Source organism: Hemibagrus wyckioides, linkage group LG18 (genome assembly GCF_019097595.1).
Source record: "Hemibagrus wyckioides isolate EC202008001 linkage group LG18, SWU_Hwy_1.0, whole genome shotgun sequence".
Classification (NCBI taxonomy): Eukaryota; Metazoa; Chordata; class Actinopteri; order Siluriformes; family Bagridae; genus Hemibagrus; species Hemibagrus wyckioides.
In genome coordinates this window covers 14,146,870-14,168,715 of record NC_080727.1, presented here as the reverse complement: position 1 = coordinate 14,168,715, position 21,846 = coordinate 14,146,870, and the positions used below count along the sequence as shown (strand labels likewise).

The 21,846-nt window shown below is 37.5% G+C and overlaps 1 protein-coding gene across 5 annotated transcripts in view; it reads left to right on the top strand.

Annotated features, from left to right (window-relative positions):
* Positions 1-519: 519 nt before the first annotated feature.
* The window catches only part of arhgap42a (Rho GTPase activating protein 42a), a 42,080-nt gene continuing 20,753 nt past the window's right edge, over positions 520-21,846 (top strand). For 2 of the 5 annotated variants that reach the window (XM_058415847.1, XM_058415846.1), the window contains exons 1-4: positions 521-881; positions 4,266-4,361; positions 9,247-9,308; positions 16,200-16,271. In XM_058415847.1, coding sequence (XP_058271830.1) covers positions 728-881; positions 4,266-4,361; positions 9,247-9,308; positions 16,200-16,271 — 384 coding nt within the window. In that variant the 5' untranslated portion in view covers positions 521-727. Of the gene's footprint in view, positions 882-4,265; positions 4,362-9,246; positions 9,309-16,199; positions 16,272-16,292; positions 21,783-21,846 lie in introns of those variants that run through there. The other 3 variants (XM_058415845.1, XM_058415849.1, XM_058415850.1) reach the window with 3 other exon arrangements.

Sequence of the window (21,846 nt, the reverse complement as noted above, 5' to 3'; positions counted from 1 at the left end):
TGAACTTTCAAGAAGCTATAAACTTTTACACAACTCATGAAACCTCTCAAACCTCATGAGTATTCAAACAAAAGTTAGAAAAATAGAGGCTTGGGTTGGGGGTTAGTGTATTATACCTTTTCATACAACTGCATTTCCAAACCCTCACATTTGTAGATGAATTATCCAGAGAAAACATGAACAGTGCTACTGCTATCACAAGAATCAGAAACAACCTCTGCTTTATTCCCAAAAGTGTGGATATACAAGACGCCATATAACACGTTTTCTTTTTTCCCGTGGGATTTTCATCATGAATACTCTTTCTTTATCCGTCCAGCGTTTCCTGGAGAATCACAGACCGTCCACTGGGATAGGCCAGCATTGCATGCTCACTCGGTCAACTCAGATGACCGCATGGAGGGATAAATTACTGACCAATCGGAAAATAAAGGAGTAGGTGGGCTCTGAACCAATCACAGTAGAGGAGGCAGGGTTTGTCTGAACACGAGTTGGTGAAAGAGAATAACGTCTCCTAGTGATGGAGAGGGAAACAACATGCCGGAAGTAGGCTTTCTGGATACTTAGTTTCAAGAGTTGGAAAGGTAACTGTAAGTCGTAAGAAAGAAAAAAAAAAAACGGGAATTGACGACAGAAGGGGGGAAAAAAAGGGGGGGACGTTACCAAACCGAATAGGGGTATTTCGTGGTTTTGTTGCATTTTCGACCTCGATTGCAGTTCTAATACAATGGGATTACCCGCTCTGGAATTCAGCGACTCGTTTTTGGACAGTCCAGACTTCAGAGATCGGCTGAAATGTCACGAAATTGAGCTGGATCGAACCAATAAGTTCATAAAGGAGCTCATTAAGGATGGCAACATGCTCATCAGCGCCCTGAAAAGTAGGTTCTACCCAGGATCTGCCTTTAACATCAGTTTATTATAAGCTTGTAGATGAAACAATGAATGAGATCACTTTACAATGGAAAAAGTCGTGTTTGTTTTTGTTTATGTATGCATTACTACGTTAAAAATCTAAGGAGTTGTGTAAAAGCATTGGTTCGAAAGGAAAGACTTTTTTTTCTTCCACCGTTGATGTCATGCTTTTGCAAGTAATCGAGGGTGGGGGCCTCAATTATGTTTAAGGTTACTTTTGCTAGAAATCAGTGAGTTTCCATTTATTTTCTTATTATCTGATTAAATTTTCCTATCTTCAGACATCCAGCATCATTGCCAATGATTATTATTATTGTTATTATTATTGAATATTAGTGCATGGATATATACGACTTTGTGTTCAAACCAAATAATAATGTAAATAGTTTTGACAATACACACATTACATTTTTTTATTCATTACATCTGAATAAAAAATAGCCAGTCTTGAGTGCTCTCAAGGACATAATAATATACATTTTTCCTCTTTTTTTAAATTTATTTTATTAGCAATTTTTTAACAACTTTTTCTATATAAAATGTATGAATAATAGGAATAACGTAAAAACAGAAAATGAGCAGCATATCCTTGACCTGTGGCGTCATTATTATAATGTTAGATTATAATATGTTTATGTTTATCAAAGAATAATGGACTAAATAGTTAAAGACTAAATCAGATCAGATGTATTAGTTTATAGGACAGTTTTTCGAAAGGCATGCACGAAAGGCCCCAGAATTCTTAATGTTCATGTTCAGATTGTATATCTCGTGTAATAATGCGTTACTTATACATGCACTATTTGGATAGATATGCATCAATATTATTACGAAATACACTCTTTAAATAAAAAAATAAAGTTTCTAGATTTCTTAACAGACCTTTAGCTATCCCTTAAGGGAGAATCTTTATAGTTTTATGATTATTTTATTGATCCTCATACAAATATGTACTTCCCTTTGAAGATGACACCTTTAGGAAGCTAGGATTTATATCCTTGATATCTGAAGAACTCTTCTTGTTTTTGGAAGCTTTGCTAGTAGGTGTGGCTTCAAGGAAAATCACTGCACTTGTTCTAGTATGTTGTGTATTTCTATACTAACAGCACATTCTTGAACTAGGATGTCCGACATGATAATGAGGATTCTCGATCTTTAATACGTTGTTTTTGTGCTATGATTGTGTCAGAAGACGTACTTTCCTTGAGTGGAATCTTTCACAGTAACATTATGGTATTTAAAACTTGGTATTTTCATTAGTTTTGGGCAAAATGTTAATAAAAGTTTAATGCTTTAGTCACTGTAAGAGGAACTCAGTGTAGACGTGATGTAATCGCTTTCCAATGTTGGTGTCCATCAGTTTGCTTCACCTTGACTGTTCGGTTCTGACAACCTTAACACTATGCTACAGGGTACATCGTAGCAAACTGTTTTCATTTTGTATTTAACAAAAGCTACTTCCTTACATATGTTTGATGACAAGATTAAATTTAAATCATTAATTTTTAATGATCTCTTCTCATTTTATATTTATTTACCTTCACATCTGTTACAGAGATAATATTTTGGACCACATTTCTCAAAAGCATTGGAAATGATCAAATAAAAATTCTCCAATGTGCCTCTCTCTCTCGCTCTCACTTAACCATACCAGTATTAAAAAAACGTTCTTTTTCTCCCAACATTTTTATTTTTCTTCCTTTTACTGTATAAATCGTTTTCCCGGACTGTTTGAAAAGGTGCCCCACAAATTACCATTAAGACAAAGAAAGCCAGTACAGCAGAACTCTTCCCTTTGCATTTCCCAGCACAGTGTCCCTGGTATAAAGAAGAAGAAGGGTCTTACTCCAGGGCCTGACAGTGGTAGAGTTGGGGCTTGAACCCATGACATTTTAATCAACAAACCAGTGCCTGAACCGCTGAGCTGCCACTGCATTGAATGTGCAAAACTATACCCCTGTTTTTCTCTGGTTTCAAACAACTGGGCTCTTGTTATCTCTTACATTATAGCAGCTACTGACAGACGCTCTTTTATCAGCTTCCCTTTTTCTTTCGCTTGGCAACAAAAATGATGCAGATTATTATGTTACAGAGAAACTGCAAATTCTTCTATCCTAAAGAGGTATTAACTGTTACTCAGACTGTTATGCTGCTGACACTGGAAAGTTTTTGCTATAAATGTTAATTAACCATCTTTTTAAGCATATTTTTTATAGAACTTGCTTTTATAGAAAATGAATCAAGTTTTGATTCACGTTCAGATTTGATTGTTCACCAGTACTGTGGGATAATATTATTCATACTTCAACATTCATATGAGCACAAAATGTTCTGTGTATTATAAATAAACTCTACAACTGCTGTAAAGCTGAAGAAATTACCTGGATGAGGGAGAAGTTACTGGCACTGATATGCGTTTGAAGTGATTTTTTAATCCTGTCCTTGTGTGCTTCGTTTTTTTTTTTTTTTTGTGAAGTAAATGTGCTCATGGGTCAACACAGGCAAAGCTCCATTTATCCTAACAGCATTTCCAGACTTTTAAGGAAAGTCAAAACAAAACGAAACTACGTCAAGAATGTAAACAAATTATTAGGTAAAACGTAAAAGCAGCTGCACTGACAGCCTCGTTTTGTGGTATACATTCCGAGCTAATAGAAATCAGCGGCTAACTTCTAACTACAACCAAGTAGAACAATATAAATGAAGGTATCTCTTCTGTCTCTCAGAGAGAGAGAAGGGAGAGAGAGAGAGAGTGCTCTTGAAGGGTGGTTTTCTTTTTTTCTTTCTCTCACACAGTCTTCTTTCATTCTTTGTCCATTCTGCTCTGTTCGCTGCTCTGTGCCATGGCAACATGGCTCGAACGCTTGCTTAAGAAACAGATGAGAAAGTCTCTAGGCTGTAGACAGTGTGGTGTGGAAAAACAAAAAACACTGAGTAAGCGGCACTTTCACTGCTGGCGGAAATGCCTTGTTGATGAGAGAGGTCTAAGGAGAACGGCCAGAGGGGACAAGAAGGCAACAGTAACTCAAGTAATCACTCTTTACAACTGTGGTAAGCAGAAAAGCATCTCAGAAAGTGCAATATGCAGAACCTTGAGGCAGATCCACCATGATCAGAACCTACAACACACAAAGGTCATATGAGGTTCCACAGCTGTCTCTTTAGAACAGTAATTTGAGCCTAAACATGTGCCCAGTGTAGCATCTGGTCCGTGAGATTCACTTCCGAAAGCTGTTATTAGTGCTGCGAATAAATATCATTGTATTTTTAGCGTATGGGAATGTTGTCCTGGAAAAATGAGCTGATATGAAGACAGATAGACTGATACAAAAATGTCTCTCTTTTTGCAGATCTTTCTGCAGCTGTGCAGAAGTTTTCACAGTCTCTTCAGGATTTTCAGTTTGAATGCATCGGCGACGCAGAAACCGATGATGAGATTAGCATCGGTAAGTGACTAACCACCGATCCCTGTGGGATTTTACCCAGTTCTCATAGCAGGATGATCTGTATGACTTTCCACCATGGGAAATAATCATATAATCAGATGATGCCGAAAGCAGTAGACATGTGATAGTTATCACAGTTTCCATATTGAAACCACCCATATTAAAAAAAGTACTCTTGTGGCAAAATTCCCAGTGTTACCAGGAGTACAGTGTTCATTTTGATCCATCTAGACTTAAATTGACCCTATAGGTGTTAATTTAATCCGAGGTCCTGCAAATAGAATTAACACTTAATTAAACAGTATAACTATATACTGTGGATTTTACTGTGGTCGCCACAGTTACTTCATTTCCATGGTCTCATTCTGAGCCACACAGCTGTCGAAAGACGCACACCCGCTCTGTCTGACACACATCTGAAAACAATCCTGCCCATTGCTGCTGCCACTAGCACCACCACGCACCGGTCTAAGCGCTATTCTGCGGTAAACAGTGATGTCTTTTCATACCAAAGGAACACAGTGCTGCCTGAAATGTAATATCCCAGGGGTGATGAAGAGTACAATTTCGAAACAATGCTTTATAAAAACAAAAATCTGATCAAATCACTTAAACATGCAGCAGCGAAGGGCCTTCAATAAGGATAGTCAGAGAGTCTTAAAGTAACCAGGCAGGTATAAGATAATAAGACATAGTAATAAAGACAAAAGAAACCAGAGGCTGAAATTTTGGAACAGCTTAAATTCGACTTCAGATTTCCGTTTTCCAGTTTGGAGCAATCCATGGACATTTAATTGGCAAATAGCGAATGTGTCATAATGTCATTGGGAATTTACCAATACATCTGAGGAAATTATTAATATTCCTAATACTTTTATGGTGTCATTAGTGTCACTAGCCCTTTTAGGCTGTCCGTATAAAAAATTTTTAAATAAAAAAACAATTGTTAAAATTATGAGCCTCTTTCCTGGCCAGTGTAAAGTTCATGCTTTCGATGCCCACGTTCCCCTGTTGCCTAGCAACTGTGAACGACAAGCATATAACGTGTACGTTTTGTGTGAAACTTTTAAACAAAGAGGAAAACAGTAGTATATACAGTATAATGATAAAACACATGCAATAACCAAAATGAGTGTCTCATAACAAGAATACACTGATCCATACACTCACTGCCCACTTTATTATGAACACCAGTACAGTGTACACAGTGTGATGCACAAAAAATGATGCAGATGCAGGTCAGAAGAATGGACCGAATGGTCAGATGCTGGTACCAGATGAGCTGGTTTGAGTATTTCAGAAACTCTAGAGTTTACACATAATGGTTAAAAACAGCAAAAAAAAAAACAAAAACATTGAGAGACAGTTCTGGGGGTAAAAACACCTTATTGATGAAAGAGGTTAAAGGTAAATAGCCAGACTTTCTGTTTTATGCAAAATCCTGCACTTAGAAAAATGCTATTATAGGACAATAACCAACTTTCAGCTGGTAAGAGTAACCACGCTTCACATCAAGCCACATCACACCATTCTGTAACTGATTATTTTCTGCTAACAGCAAACCCCATCAGTGTAAATAAAAAGTGCACCTGTAATAACAGTTACAGGTTAGACGGTTCCTTTATTCAAGAGCGCAAGTAAATATATTGCAAACGTGAATGCAGTATTAAATCAAGTGTTAAGTTATGCAGCTTAACCCAAACATGCCATTACCAGTAATTATTAAGGCATTTATTTGCTAAACACTTGACGAGTGAAGAAAACATTGAGCGTAATTTTATTTCATCTCCATCTCCCACATCTGTGGCGTGTTTCATCACCACAAATTTCAACACATTTCTGTGTATGAGGAACAGGAAACCATCTTCCACCAAACCATGTCTTTAGGTCTGAGGGTAGTTGTGAGTTACACACTAACAATAATAGTGTTTGGATGAAACAAACATGAGAGAAGATTTTCTCATGGAATTTCATTTACCTTTCTAACACCTGATAATAACATAGAGTCAAAAGTAGTTCTGGGTGTGTGTGTGTGTGCTTTATCTAAGCTGTGCACAAAGGCACAATATGTGATGACACATAGCCACAAATGTTCTCTTTGGAAAATCAGCCCCATGTCTGAAAGGACGTTCATTCATTCATTCAAGCACCAGGGTTATCATGGATCTGGAGTCTTTACCAGGAACGCTGAGCATGAGACAGGAATAAACCCTGGATAGGATGGCAGTTCATCGCAAGGCATGCATAGGGTTCTTTTCAACTTTTTATTTTATTTTTTGCGTCACTCATATAATACTCACACTATTACTATAACAATGCTCTTACCAGTCCCAGTAAACTAACTAGCCTAGCTTGCTATCTAGATTTGATTTCTTATGATCAAATCTAATAATAAAGGTTGTGTAACATAATTAAGACTGTTTAATGTAAGAGTTGACTTGAACTGACTGTATGGCAGTGAAAACTTTTTTGTCAAAATATGTATCATTATATTTGCTCAGAATCAATCAAGACAGTCAAGAAAGACAGAATCAATCAGTCAACCAGGTTTGTTTGTCGGTTGCAATTGAAGCAGCATTCTGATTGGTCAGGAGGTAATAAAGCTCTTGTTGTCATTCTGCTCTTTTTGGAAATGTTCAACATTCCATTGAAGCTCCACTGTGACCAGAAAACCCATGATTTTGAAGTGTGAAAGCAGCCTTGACCTTTCATTATAGGTAAAAGCTTTACTGTTGTTATAAAGGAAGCATTTTGAATATTCCCATGATGCCCATGATATTCGAATGTTTACTACAGCTGCTCTAGATTTCATTAATGGCCAAGCCATGGTTTTGTAGCACTTCTGGGATTTAAACTTCACAGTGTTGCTGTCACTCGCAAAAACATCAACCAAATCACTCTTCCAAGTGCTATCTCAGTCTCATTCATACATCTGCAATGTGCTGATTTTTTTCACGGATGCTTATAAAGCCTGAAGTCCGAGCGAACATGCCGTCTCGGTGTTTACGCTTCTCTCGCACATTAACGCAGCTGAAGTATGTCATGCTGTAGATGAAGGGCTGTTTACTCATGGGCCTGCGTTAATAACCACAAATGTGTACCCTTGGGACGCATGTTTGGAGGAGCTGAAAGCAAGAGATTAGGACCAGGGGGTCTCAGAGCGGTGAGAGACAGTCTTATCGCCAAACAGGAAAAAGTTGTGTATTCTGTGCAGGAAGTGATGTAGCTGAAACAGCTCACTAATCCACTCGACCTGAACAACCTGAGATGAAGCGATGTAGTTTTTCTGTTTATTAACTTTCCTGTTATTAACTTTTAAGGGGTTTTTTTCCTGCAGGTTGCACATCTACAAAATAGATGAAGTATTAAGATTGAAATCTTGTGTTTTCGGATGAATTGCTTTAGCAGATGGATGTTATGACTGATATGCGTTTTTTTCCCTAACACACCAGAGACCTATGCTTCATGATTATGTCATGTTTCCATATCTTGAACATACAGGGTTTTTTTCTTGCCTTCATATCTGTACATCACTGTGCATCACTGATTGTGAATCTCCTCGCCTTACAGAAAGTGTCTGAGCGGGTCTGAAGGTTTCTGTAGATGTTGCCTTCATTTTTTGTTGTTGTCTTGAACTGAAAATGGAAAAGAAAATCAAGAAAAAAAGCTTTGGGAATGGGAAATTAATTCATTTTGTCTTTGACCTTTCTTATACAGTTTAGGAATCCGAATGAAATTGCAGATTTTATGTCTTATATACCCTCACTGTCCACTATATTAGGAACAACTGTACCCCAAGACATTCATGCAGTTATACAATCATGTGGCAGCAGCACAGAGCAGATACAGGCCAAGAGCTTCAGTTAATGTTTACGTTAAACATCAGATTGAAGCAAAAGTGTGATCTTGGTGACTCTGTGATGGTTGTGGGTAGCAGATGGGCTGGTTTGAGTATTTCAAAAACTGCTGATCTCCTGGGATTTTCACACACAACAGTCTCTAGAGTTTACACAAAATGGTGCGAAATACAAAAAAAAACATCCTGTGAGCAGAGAGTCTTTAACCTCAGACACATTCTTTGTTGATGAGAGATTAGAGGAGAATGACCAGACTGATCTGAGCTGTTTTTTTTTCCCTTTCCTTCTTTCTTTTTACAAATTTTCAACTGTCTCTTTTTGGTGAATCTGTACCCATGATAGCTTTACAGTCCTGTTCTTGGCTGACTGGAGCAGAAACTGATGTGGTCTTCTGTTGTTGTAGCTCATTCACCTCAAGGCTTGATGTTGTGTGTATGCTGAGATGCTTTTCTGCTCACCATGGTTGTAAAGATTATATGAGTTACTATATCCTTCCTGGCAGCTTGAACCAATCTGGCCATTCTCGTCTGCTCTCTCTTATCAACAAGGCATTTCCACCAAAAGAACTCTCACCCACTTTTTTGTTGTTTTGCACCATTCTGTGTAGACTCTAGACTGTTTTGCCTAAAAATCCCAGGAGATCAGCAGTTTCTGAAATACTCAAAACAGCCCTTGTAGTAGTAACAACCATTCCATGATCATAGGTGTTCCTAATAAAGTGGAGGGTGTGTGTATGTCCTGAACAACAAAGGAGAACGAAATATTTTATAATGTACAGTTAAATATTTCTTATGTAATGTCTTGCTAGCTGTTTTGAGTGTATGGTTATTGCATTTTTAGGTCAGACTCTTGATTTAGCATCAAATTTCTCATTACCTCTGGTGGTCTTGTCACATCTGCTTAAAACATTAACAAATGATTGTAAACCAAAATATGGACAGAAATTACAACATACATTCCATTGTTGTATGAGATGTACATGTGATAGCTGAATAACTAAAATATTTGTTTGTTTGTTTTTGTCACAGCTCAGTCATTAAAAGAATTCTCTCAGCTATTAAACACAGTTGAAGAGGAGCGACGACGACTTGTAAGTACATTCGATTCCTTGCTTGTTCTGTTGTTCATATTATTTGTTCTTGTTTAATTACTGTCTTAAACTCCTCTAGTGTTCCTGGGTCATTGTTGCGACTTCAGCATTAGTTTTGTCTGTGTTTTATTTTTTTTGCTTAAATGACGTTGTAGAATTTGGCCCCAAAAATATAGCTCTTGTGCCTCAGGGAAAAACTGCTATTCTAAATCTGCTATTCTAACAAGTGCAGGAGAGTTATGGGAAACACGCTTTGGTCAAACAGATGCTTAGTTTGGGTCACGACTCTTTTTTAGACAGAGGGGAAACTGCACGTTTCAGCAAGCTGCCACGATGCTTTATTGTTGCCTTGGAATTTCTCACTTGTTATTATTATTTTTTTTCCCCAGCCTATCAAAACTAAAAAAAGGCTGCCCAAGTAGGATAGTGTGACATAATTTCCAGGATTATTACATTTGCTATTGAATTAACAAAGGAGAACAAGTAAGTTTGACTTGAAGGACAATAGTTCTTGCTATATATTTCTAATTTGAGTATGTGTCATGCCCATGATTCATCCATACACATGTACGATGGATGTTGGTAATGACTAATACTGCGCTAATACTAATAGTGTCCGGACAAAAGCTTATGTTTGTCTATATGTCTTAGTTTCAGGGGAAAAAATGCTCACCTGATTTATCCTTGAGCCATGATAAACACAAAATCTTTTCCGTAAAGGTATTTCTCAGTCCCCAGATTTAAATTCAGTGATGTCCCAGACTCTTCTGCGTTTACATTTTAGACATAGCATTGAAATTTGTCCACTTGATAGAGTGATACAGGAAACACTCATCAACTACACTTCCCTACTTTTTCAGAGAAAGCTCTTCTACCTTTTCAGTGGTCAGAGCAAAGGGAATAAAATTCACCTTACAGACCGCCTTACTTATTTTCTGCTCACCTTAGACCTTAACTTTGATCTGAGAAATCAATCAATCTTGTGAGAGAATAGGAATCAAGGCATATCTGTGGTCATTTATTATGATGAAATATAACAGAGCTGCTTATTACTGCTTGACACACATTGTCCCAGTAACATGTGTTAGGGGTTTTGTGGTAAAATTCTGTGGTTGGGTCTCTCTCTCTCTCGCTCTCTCTCTCTCTGTGCAGTGTTGTTATCTCTGCTGCTGTTGGGTAGGACAGAGTATAACTCTCTGTATTAAATATACATATAAATATGTACTAAATGTCACATGGTGGCCATCTTGAACACCGGAAAATGAACTCGAATTTGAAGTAGTTTATTTAACATTGGGATTATGTAGTTTAACAACGTTGACAGATGTAAATATTTGGGCCTGTAATATTGGAAAAGATTTGGGGTAAGAGACATTGTCTTACTTGTTAACTATAGTAGACCAGTGAAAAAGTGCTGAAGGGAGAAAATTAGCATTATATTTTTGCTAAACTACGTAGTTGGCATGGGATTTATTTAGCAGGAATAGACCCTGTTTAATACTGATAGACATCTCTGCTAGTGTTATTTGAATGTTTGTGTAGTATAGGCATGGGTGACGTGACAAAAAATTTCATATTACAATACATTTCAAGATAATTGGGTTTGCTAACAACATATTAGTTTTGCAAGAAGTAAAAATGGATTTAAAAGGACATTTTGTCCAAAACTGTAAGGTTTCTAACATTCCTTCTGTTAAAATCTGTTCTTTTTATCAAGAAATTGTTATAAAAATCCTGACAACATCCATGATATCTCACAATATCTATGAATTGCGATGTAATCTATTCTGATATTAATATTGTGTCATCATATTGTCCAGCCCAAATCTTAGGAATTATGGTACATATTGAATCTAATGTTTTATCTTTGTGTGTCTACATGCACTGTTGAGTAAAAAGCCAGTATTATTCAATGTCCTCTCCTGCCCCTTGTGGAAAATATGCTTCAGCCCATTACTCACAGTGGAGAAAATTAACACACATGTGGAATGAAATTTGGTCATTGAGTCTGACATCAAAGCTCTGATTCCGTAATGCGTTTCCCGGAGCACTGAAATGCGTTGGATGGATCTGGAATCAATTCAACAGGCCTTTTTTAATCTCTTGCACTGTAACGCTGCCTGTTCAGCCCGATCCCCTGTTGTGTATTGGAATGAGAGGAGGTCAGTGGAGCTGTGCGAGGAGCCCCAGGGGGAGAATTACCCAGAAGCCCCCTCCAGCCTGACTACTTCCTGCAGACTGTGGCTCCGCTACGCTCCATTCTCCCAGGCTGCTGTGCCAGGCCTCTCAGGATGACAAATACCTCCGTAAAAAAAGAAAGTCCCAGACAGCGCTTTCATTCATAGATGTACAATAACGAGACCAAAAAGGGGTGAATGACTCCACGTGAACACTTTGACCTCCCTCTGGGAAGCAGCTGGAAAGTTTTCGTCATTGTTGTCGCAAGAAATTCATGAGACTGTTATAACCGATCGTAAATCATTCATGTACTATACCGTTCCGATAGTTAAAGCTTGTTCAGAGAGACATTGTTTGGTGGATGGCAAAGACTGAAAATAAACTGATCAATAATGCATAGTTATTTAACAAAGTAAAAAAGCTTTCTGCTGAGATGTTTATGTAACCTTGTGGAAGGAGTCTCCAGGGTCAGTGCTGTTTAAAGAAAAAAAGGGAGGCTGGCGATGGAAGCTCTGTTTATAGCTGCTATAAAGCAAGTGAAAACAGGAAACTGTTTTGTAGATGGTCCACAGCAATGAATTCAACTATAGACAGATAAAAGTAAGAGTAACGTTATAATAGGAATTAAAAATAATCATCTATAATAGCACATACTCAAGTTCTATTCCTTACTTATTATATTGAAAAAAATAAAATAACTGATACATTACTACATGTATGTATCTCTAAAGGTTACCTGAAGTTCTCTTACTGCATATCCGGTGGCATTAGAGCACGTACTGTAAGCTAAAGAAGGCGGCCAGATATATCTGTTTGAAAAGGGAGGCATTTTCCCACATGATGGATCGGACTGATGTAAGAAGTGACTTTCCTCTCGGGCTATAAGGGGCCATGGGAACTCGTGTTATGAGAGATACACTCAAGCCGACGGCATGACTGTCTGGCCACTGAAATGAGGAAATCCTCAGCCCTTGCAAAGTGCTGAAAGGCCACACGCTTTAATGAGTCAAGCACTTACTGTCAGCTCCTGTGTGTCCAGGCTCAACATGACTCAGTTTGTTCTAGACTTTGTATTCAAAATATTATATTTTTCGAAATTCCGATTTTTTTTTCCCAGACTTTCCGTGATGTAGAATGATTCATTATACCTTTATGCATTCATTACACGTTTGAGGTGCAAAATATTTCTTTAAGGTTCTGTTACACTCCAGGAGCCTTGAGTACAGGAAACGCACGTCAAGCACACATCTCTCAACAGCAAATTTGTTACTGCTTTCTGAAAGGTCCATATCTTACATCTGGAGCTGCTTGGAGTCTGACCAACTACATTAGAAGTTCAGGTTGCATTAGTTTTGACGTAGGCAGATCAGGGCTGTGGAGACAGACCGTCAGTTTGGCAGGGGGAGGGCTGTGCACAGGCAAGCATGTGGAACCTATTTTGGGCAATTCTCTAGTGAGACTGGAAGCCCACCACTTGGTGCCTGGGAAAGTATATAAAAGGAACTTAAGTATGTAATTGTGTGTTTTTCCAATTGAGACTATGAAACGAAAGTGCTGCTAATTATAGTACTATTATTGTACAGTATACAATAAGAGTTGCTCTGGATCATTTTTCGTGTGATAGTTTTAATGCCGGGAAAAGAAAAATTATGATGTCAGGACTGTGAACCAGCTTGCGGGCGCCAAAACTTTTGATGTTTTTGGGGTGAATTTGACTCATTTTCAGCTTTGAGAAAAGTACAGAATCATTAAGCTTACAGGAAAGTATTTTTCAGAGAATTGTCTGAAACTCTTTCAACTCAACTCAATTTCACAATGATCTTAGTTACAGCTTATGGGCTGATTTTTTTTACCAGTTGCTGCAAAGGAACATACATAGTTGTGTTTTCTGAATTTCTGTTTTAAACCAACAATTGTTAGAGGTTATGTCAAAACTAGCGAAATACCAATCAGATTAAGGCTTTTTTGATAACTTTTGCTCCCCGTATTACCCCAACAACAGAAACTAATCTGACTTTTTTCCTGCTGAGTCAGCATTTTTTTTGCCAGACTGTGAGCAAGACTGCAGTCAGTCAGCAGGTAAATGCTTTATTTAGAGCAGACAGACAAGCAAATTCAAATCATGTGGTACAAATATGTTTAAAAAACAGTGAGTTAGCCAGGCTGTCGACAGACTGAACATGGCTACACCAGAATCAAAAAACTAAAAAACAAGATCACGAACCTGGATATTGAATATAGCGGCTTGGTACGACAGGCATAAATGCTAATATAATGTTTACACATATGGTGACCGGAGATCATTCATTTTCAACAACCGCTGGTGACTAGATGTGTCCACTGATGCTGGACTTAATTGTTGAATAGAATTTTAGCTTTATGGAAATATGGAGTGACTACCAATGGGAGTGAAGACAGTAGAATACACGTGATCAGTGGATCACTTCATCTCACATGATATGACGCTGAATTTAAAATACAAACGCCAAATCTCACTCCACAATGTTCCATTTTGGAGACAAGAAAACTGATTTGGAATGCAAGCGACACCGCTCACAGATAAACATTTACTATGGCAACCAGTAGTAGGAATGAGACTAGAGACTTAGAGTGATTACATCAATGCATGTGTGAATATATCAGTGGCAGACCGTCAGGGCCAGCAAGGCCTTCTCTGCTGGCCTGAACAGCAGTGATCTGAATCACTGACTTGCATTGTAATATATTTAATATATTTTTCCATGAATGTGTATTATATTATTCCCAATAGTCTATTCTCTACATTTCATATGTTACGCTGCTTCCAGTAGTGTATATTTATGATAAGAGTATCCAATCATATTTCAGCCAGTGGCTGACATCATGTGTTGCCAGGGTGAAAGAAATCTGCCTTAAGGCCTTCAGAATCAATAGTGCAGGCGCCCATAGCTTAAAATAAGTGGCAATGAAATTGTTAAATTAACCAATCAGATTTTGAGTTGGAGTCACTGGGGCCATCTAGCAGGCATACGATTACGTCAGCAATTTCCCATCCTTTGATTGGATTAGTCAGAGGCAGCGAACCGCACAAACTAAATAAAATATATATATTTTAACTCACAATGGCTGACAGAGGAAAAGATTTGGTCGCAGACATCCTTACAAATGCATTTTCAATGCGGACTGTAATAAAATCCTTGTGAGGTGTGAAATACTGTAGCCTAATTTCTTTTTTAATTTGCTGTTTAACAGTTGATTAGCCGTGGCTTCATAATGATGGTATAGAGGTGGATTCATTCAGGAAGGACACCAGTGAAGGCCTAGGTGTGAAATGCACGGCCCACCACCGGAATATAGTATAAGAGATACTTTATGTCTTGATATGCATGTTTGATGGTTGTATTTATAGGGTGTGTGTGTGTGTGTGTGTGTGTGTGATTGAGTCCAATCTGTGTGTATGAACTGATTTTGAACATGGAAGAGAAGCTGTGTTTTGGGGATTGTAGTACTGGACGGCTATGTTTGTAGGCTGCTGTTCAGTCTGGGAGATTCTGGTGTTGAATTTATATGTTTATTTTAAATATGCTGCTTTAGTGTGTTTATGTGCTAAATCACTCTGACTGATGTCATTATTATCGCTAGTACTGTAAAAATACAGGCAAGCTGTATTGTTATGTAATTAACATCTATTTTTCAGCATACTCATGAGTTAGGTGGATGCACAGTGAAAAGCCAAGGTAGCAGGAGATTTTTGCTTTTATATAATAAAATCTCATGACATTATAAAAGCAAAAAGGTAATCTGACCTTGCTGGACTTCACTAGCACAACTCATGACACAACTCATAAAAATTGGATAATAAAATGTTACTGCTTTCCATGAGCAGTGTGTATCTATAAATATGTACAAATTACACCAACACATCACTCAGCATTCATGACTAACATCTATCAGCGTGTTTAGTGCTGATTATTTTTTTTTGTTATTTTTTTTTATTTATTTATAAGCTGTTTACATTGCTGGGGAAATGCCACTGTCAGAACTTAATCTAACACACCCGCACAGTTCAGATCAGACAGATAAGAAGGGTTTTTGTAGCTTTTAGTTACTATGACACATTACTGCATCATCCTTTGAACAAAACTGAAAGAAATCCAACCACATTACTTTTGTTTGTTTGAGATTATTTACTTTCTTTTTTTTACAAGATTTTATTTGTATTATTATTAATAACAATTAATAAAGGCAATTCTTACTTCCTCAAATATGACTTGTGGTATCTATATAATTAGCTATGTATTTGAAGAAAAAATTCAGATTTTAGATTTGCAACAAATATTTTGAAAGGTCTTAATACAAATCGCCAAAGTTTTTATGGGAATAAGTAAGATGTCAAGTTTAGTAAAAATTGACACTTATTATAACTAGCTCATGTTACCGGTCCTATTGCGAGCCAATATAAATAATCCAGATATATTTTTCTTGCTGTATAAATGGACTGTTACTGTATTTTAGTTTTTAGTTTTAAGGAATGCAGCAGCCTAACAATAGCAATGTTCGTCTAAACCATCCTACAAGGGCAAACTGCGCCGCATATTTTCTCAAGGTCCTCAGACCCAGCCAAAACTTGTATGAGTTACAAATGCCTTTTTTTGTTATTCAGAGAAACTATCTACAAAGAATTGCCCAGGAGTTTCCTTTTAAACATTCTTATCAAATTGTGATTTGATACAGATACAGAACGCCGATGACGTCTTGATCGCTCCTCTGGAGAAGTTTCGCAAGGAGCAAATCGGTGCTGCCAAAGTAAGTTCTCCCAGATTCCCATTGTAAAATCTGTGCTTCACATTTCAGCAGAGAGCCATTTTTAGCCTTATTGCGACATAATCCTGTACATAATTTAATATAGGTCCATGCTGAGACTCTGCAGGAAGGGGGGAAATTGCAAACACCTGTTAAGGAACAGCAAAATTATAACCAGATTCGGTAATGCCACATGCCTCAACATTAAACGAAAAGACCCAGCATTAAGTGAAGACACTGGAGCCCTGTGATATATTTACTAGATTAATGGCTTCATAGTCCTGGCCTTGAACTTTTTTTTATTATTATTATTTTTATTTTTTTTGCGCTGTGTGTCAGATGCTAGTGTCTGAGAAGGTTCTACACAAGATCCTTGCTTGAAAACAGAACATCCTAACTCCTGTGTGTGAACTTCAAAAAACAATTCTGTATCCTGTTTAGTAGCGCCCAGATTAATTAATGGCTAGAGTGCTTCATTCATGGCACTCAGACTAAAGCTTAGCAGACCGTAGACAGACAATAAACAAGCTGATATGACGGTTCAGCTGAATGTTATTTTTGAAACAGCTCACAGCTTACAGACGTTTCTTAGAATTAAAACAATGTCCGTCTCATAAAGTCTGTCTACTTGGCTTCCATCTTGGCTACACTCCCACATTTATTTTCGGTTAAGACCAGGCTTCTATCTGCTTGAATAAGGAGGCACCCACAGTGTAGCCTTTGAATGAGTTACACAAAAAAAAAACATATTTTTGAGGTTACTCTGATGCTCTATATCTGCTGTCAGTATCCGACTCAGATAAGACAGATATTTTTGTGGTGACTACCACTCTTTTACTGTCAGGACTACTAATGTAATACAAGCTCCATGCTGACTTATACACACTGCCTCATTCATATTTTAAAAACTGTCTCTACTTATACCATCTACTCAAGCCGTGAGCCTAGTAATCAGAAGGTTGGGAGTTCAAATCCCAGCACCACCAAGCTACACTTGGTGAACCCTCCACTGATCAGTTATATAAATAAGATAAATTTACGCTGCTCTGGATGAGCATGTGTACCAAATGTTGTAAATGTAATACATTACAGAGCCTAAGAACTAGTTAAAAATGTTTTTAGGCTGGATTCCATGTGTTCTAGTATTTGGGACATTTCCTACAACAAGGGTCTTTCTAGAAAAATCACCAACTGGACATAAATTCTATTATTTGGGCTCCAGCCACAGTGTTTTTCCTCTCAGTGTTCTCAGTGGAGTGGTCAGATTGAACATTAATAAAAACGCTCTGTGAAAGTTCGCTTCTGGTAGCAGGTAATTTTGGTTTGAGTTCACTGAGGTGAACTTTGAGAAACACAAACCTGGACTGTAGCCTTTTCTTTCCAAATAAATAGAATTTTTATGTTGCAGTTACACCAGAAGTTTGCCACGTTATTTCCTTAATGGCTTGTTTTGTTGTTTGCAATTCAACGCCTTTCAATTTCATCAAGTCAAATCTTGAGTTAGGGTTAGGATTTCAACAAGACCATGGTGCAACAAATATGTGATCATTTTGTTCATTCATTCATTTTTATTAAACAGTTTATTCTGCTCAGTGTTGTGGCACTTACAGTCAATTTTGTATAGGCATAGATGTTTTGGGGAGGTAGAAGGAAACCGGAGATCCCAGAGGAAACTCTACACAGGCATTAACCCAAGTTCATTGTCGAACTGGGGAACTATGAGGTGGCAGTGCTACTCAAGCACTGCCTTTGATTTTAACATATTGAGCACTGCATTTTTATCTGTCAGAAATTCATTAAAAGAAGAATTATTAGACACAACCTTAACATTCTACGACCTTGAAAATCACAGTATTGCCCTGGTGTGACTGCTGCTTAATACGCCTAATTTAAACTCACTTATTTGGATGGGGTCAGGTGTGTTAAAATTATGGAAAATTTTCAATACCAGGATTTGGAAAGTGGTATGGTTAAAATTTGTGAATTAAAATCCAGTGTGCTGAGTCCTGATGAGCTGGAAGTGCAACCTCCTTCCAGCCAAGCACTGCCGAATCAGCTCACTGCAGAAAGATCCAAAGCTGAAAACATGCTTCCTTATTTGGCTGTTTCAGTCCCAGATTCTTCAGACAGAGCTGCAATGGAACTCGCTCAGCTTTGACATTCAGACCACAGAGGCCAAAGGGAACGGCTGTCCGGCTGTTCAACCCCCTGCACTAGAGCAGACACACACATGACAAATGAGGGCATAAACACCACATTACTGACATCTCAGTGTCTCACCACAAACACAAATGTCTACACCCTCATTAGACCACACACCAATACTAACACTAACACTGCAAACATCTGAGTTTCATTGCTCCAGGCTCAGAATACTGTATGTGTACTCTTCTCAGAACTCCTAAACAAGAGCCCTAACGGCTCAGGAGAGGTGATGTCATTGTTAGTCAGCAGATGGACGGGAGGACTCGGAGTAAGCATGTCAGAAATGCAATTCCTCTGCTTTGTCCTTTGGCAAGTTTGCAGTTTGCTGAGTGTCCGTGAAAGGGTCATGGGAAAGGTTCGGCTAGTGGCGTACAGGAAAAACAAACATGATGGATCAAATTTCAGATGCAGTCTCAAGAAAGGAATTCTTTTCCTGAGAGTCTTAAAAAGAATTCGGTCAAATTGTAGAATCCCACAAACCAAAACTTTCACTTTTCAATCAAGTCTGACAGCATGAGCAGCCATGTTATCATATGCTGAACTCTGGTCTAACACAGCTTCCTGACTTTCCAAGTAAGAATTCCAAACTGAGCGGGCATTTCCTTCATTTTTTCCTGGTCAGAAGTGTGCAGCATGAGTTTAAAAGGGTAGCTATACAGCAGAGCTACCTAGCATGGTTTCTGGGTAGTGTATTTCACAACTAGGTGATTTCCACTAGTTTATTAGTGGAACAAATAGCTTAATAGCTATTAATTTTTTAACGGCATTAGTGAAACAGTTAAAAAATGGAAAGATAATGAATATTTTGGAATATCTTGGAATATGATGTAGGTTATATACTATTATCCCTTTTATAAAAAAACCTAAAATCTTAACTGTTGTGTCCATATATAGACTGCTAATGGGATACTTTGGTAGATGTGTAGCTATAGACCTACTGTTAACTAGAAAATTAGCTAACAAGTCTGTGGACAGTCAAAAATAGGAAAACTCAAGGCTCTGGAGAAAACAATCGTTTTCTTTAAAATAACATTCTCATAGTTATGTCCAGAGGTGGATGGCTACAGGGCACGCTTAGCTAAATGTATTGTAGGCATATTGTTATCTATAAATATTCTGGTTTATTTATTTATTTTAATACTTATTTATTTACAGCTAAGTGATTCAACAGGTTTAAGAATTAGTAAAGCATGGATTTCTTGATAGCTGTAATCTCTACAAGGTTCTCAGTTCTCTGTGACTGGTGCTGTACATGCCTGTTATGAATCATCAGTTTCATAACTGCTAACACTAATGCCTCAGTAACTCACTGCTGTGTTTCTTGTCCTGCTTTACTATAACTATACATTGTCAGACATTTGAGATGTAAAAATTAATGATTAATAGTCCTTAAGTTTTTGGAATGTGACCTTTTTTCCTAGTTCAGCTGCCTTCCTGTCAAAGTCGATGTGGAAAGCTAAATGGGTAGTTATAGAGTCAAAGTTAGCCAGCTAGCTACTTCTGGGGTTGTACTTCTAGTTCTAAATTACTAGGGATAATGATTGCAGGGATAATGAGTGCTGCTCTCAAATTTCTTAGTGTTTTCAACTGTTTTTTGGTTGCTTGCAATGATTCATATGTTTTTTTTTTAATGCTCATACCTCAGAATATGTCAGAAATCTATTTAATTTACCCTATGACCTTTTTCTTGCTCTAATAAACGGTGAGAATGTAGCTAGCATACTTTTTGTTAGTTAGGTTCCTTGTTGTTCTCTGTTTCGGAGGCTTGACAATGACTCATCAGGGTTTTTATTTACGCTAATACTTTAATATGTGATGAATCTGTTTGTTGACCTTATGACACCTTTTCCTCTTCTGCATAGATAGTGTGAATGTACCTAGCACATTTTTTGTTTCTCAATTGTTTATATTACAACTAATCATTGCTGTATAGAAGTAGAACAAAGATTTTTTTTTTCAACAAATGTATTTTTAGTTACCTGTTATCGCATAATTCTTCTTTTGGCCCGTTATCTACAACCCTATTCATTCGCTTTATGTAAAAAAAACACAACCTGTTATCTTTGAGATTACGTGAACAAGAAATCATTATCTGAAGATAACAAGAATGAAACATGCATGTCCTCTGTGGATTCCTGTCTGACGTAGTGAGTAAGGTTGCACAATGTTTTCAAGTAGAGTTCGGTTATTTCCAGACTTTTCCATTTTCCTGTAAATTAATAATCAACCATAATGGGTAAAAAGCAGTGAGTGAAGGAAAGTGCTCAGAGCGATGGTTCTTTCTTTTGTGCTTTCGGTACAAGGACACTAAACTGTACCTTTCCATACCACTGGAGTGTTACCTTCAAAGGGGACATATATAGTTTATCATTACTGTGTGTCTTTTGCATGGTAATGTGAATAGATTTTAGGTACATAATTGGATTTTAAGGACCACTCTTTGTTTAACTGTACAATATGTGCCTTTTTTTTTATAATAAATACACATTAAATGTATAGAAGCTGTCATCTTGAGAGCCCTACTCCAGTGACAAGGAAAGGCACAATTTAGTTTTGAACGTGTGCTATAAATGACACAAAATCGGTTTAGTGACTCTCTGACTTTGTGACACCTCAGTAATCCACCTGAACATTACAGTGCGAAATGAAACCCTTTCTATCTTCCATGCACTTTATTGTTTATCACTTGCATGTACACTGGACTCTGACTGAGGGTTAGAACTGATATCAGACTCTGTCAGTGTATGGTATGAGCAATATCTCCCACTACATCACTGTATGATTGCATACAATGTTTTCACTCTTTTCATTTTTATTGTTTTTTACTTTGCATTAAACATTAATAATTTACAGTACTGCATGTGCAACATCTCCCACTGCATCTCTTTTTGACTGCATACATTGTTTACAGTTTACTATTATTTTTACATAGAGCACATTATTAAACTTGTCTGTGGTCATTGTTTACAGTTTTGTACTACATAAGAGTTCACTAGTATTTTTGCACTGAGTTGCATTGTATATAGATGCTCAAAACTCCCTTTATGCACTAAAAGCTCTTTATTGAAACTAAAAAAATGTACCTTATGATTTTTGGTTGTGATTATTACAGCACATGTGTCACCACTCCAGATGCTCACATAAGTATTTATCTACTCATTAATTTATTTCTTTTTTAATATTGAAATGGAATTAAAACAGAAGTATCAAGTCACTGACTTCATGCTGGTCCAATGGACAAGAACAAGCACGCCACCTGCTGGTTAGACAGCCAATCAGAATGCTGTCCATATCCAACCCAAGTTACAAGTAAACAAATGGACATCTTCAAAACATTTTAATGAGGCTTTTGCACGAAGTTTGTTTGGCCTGT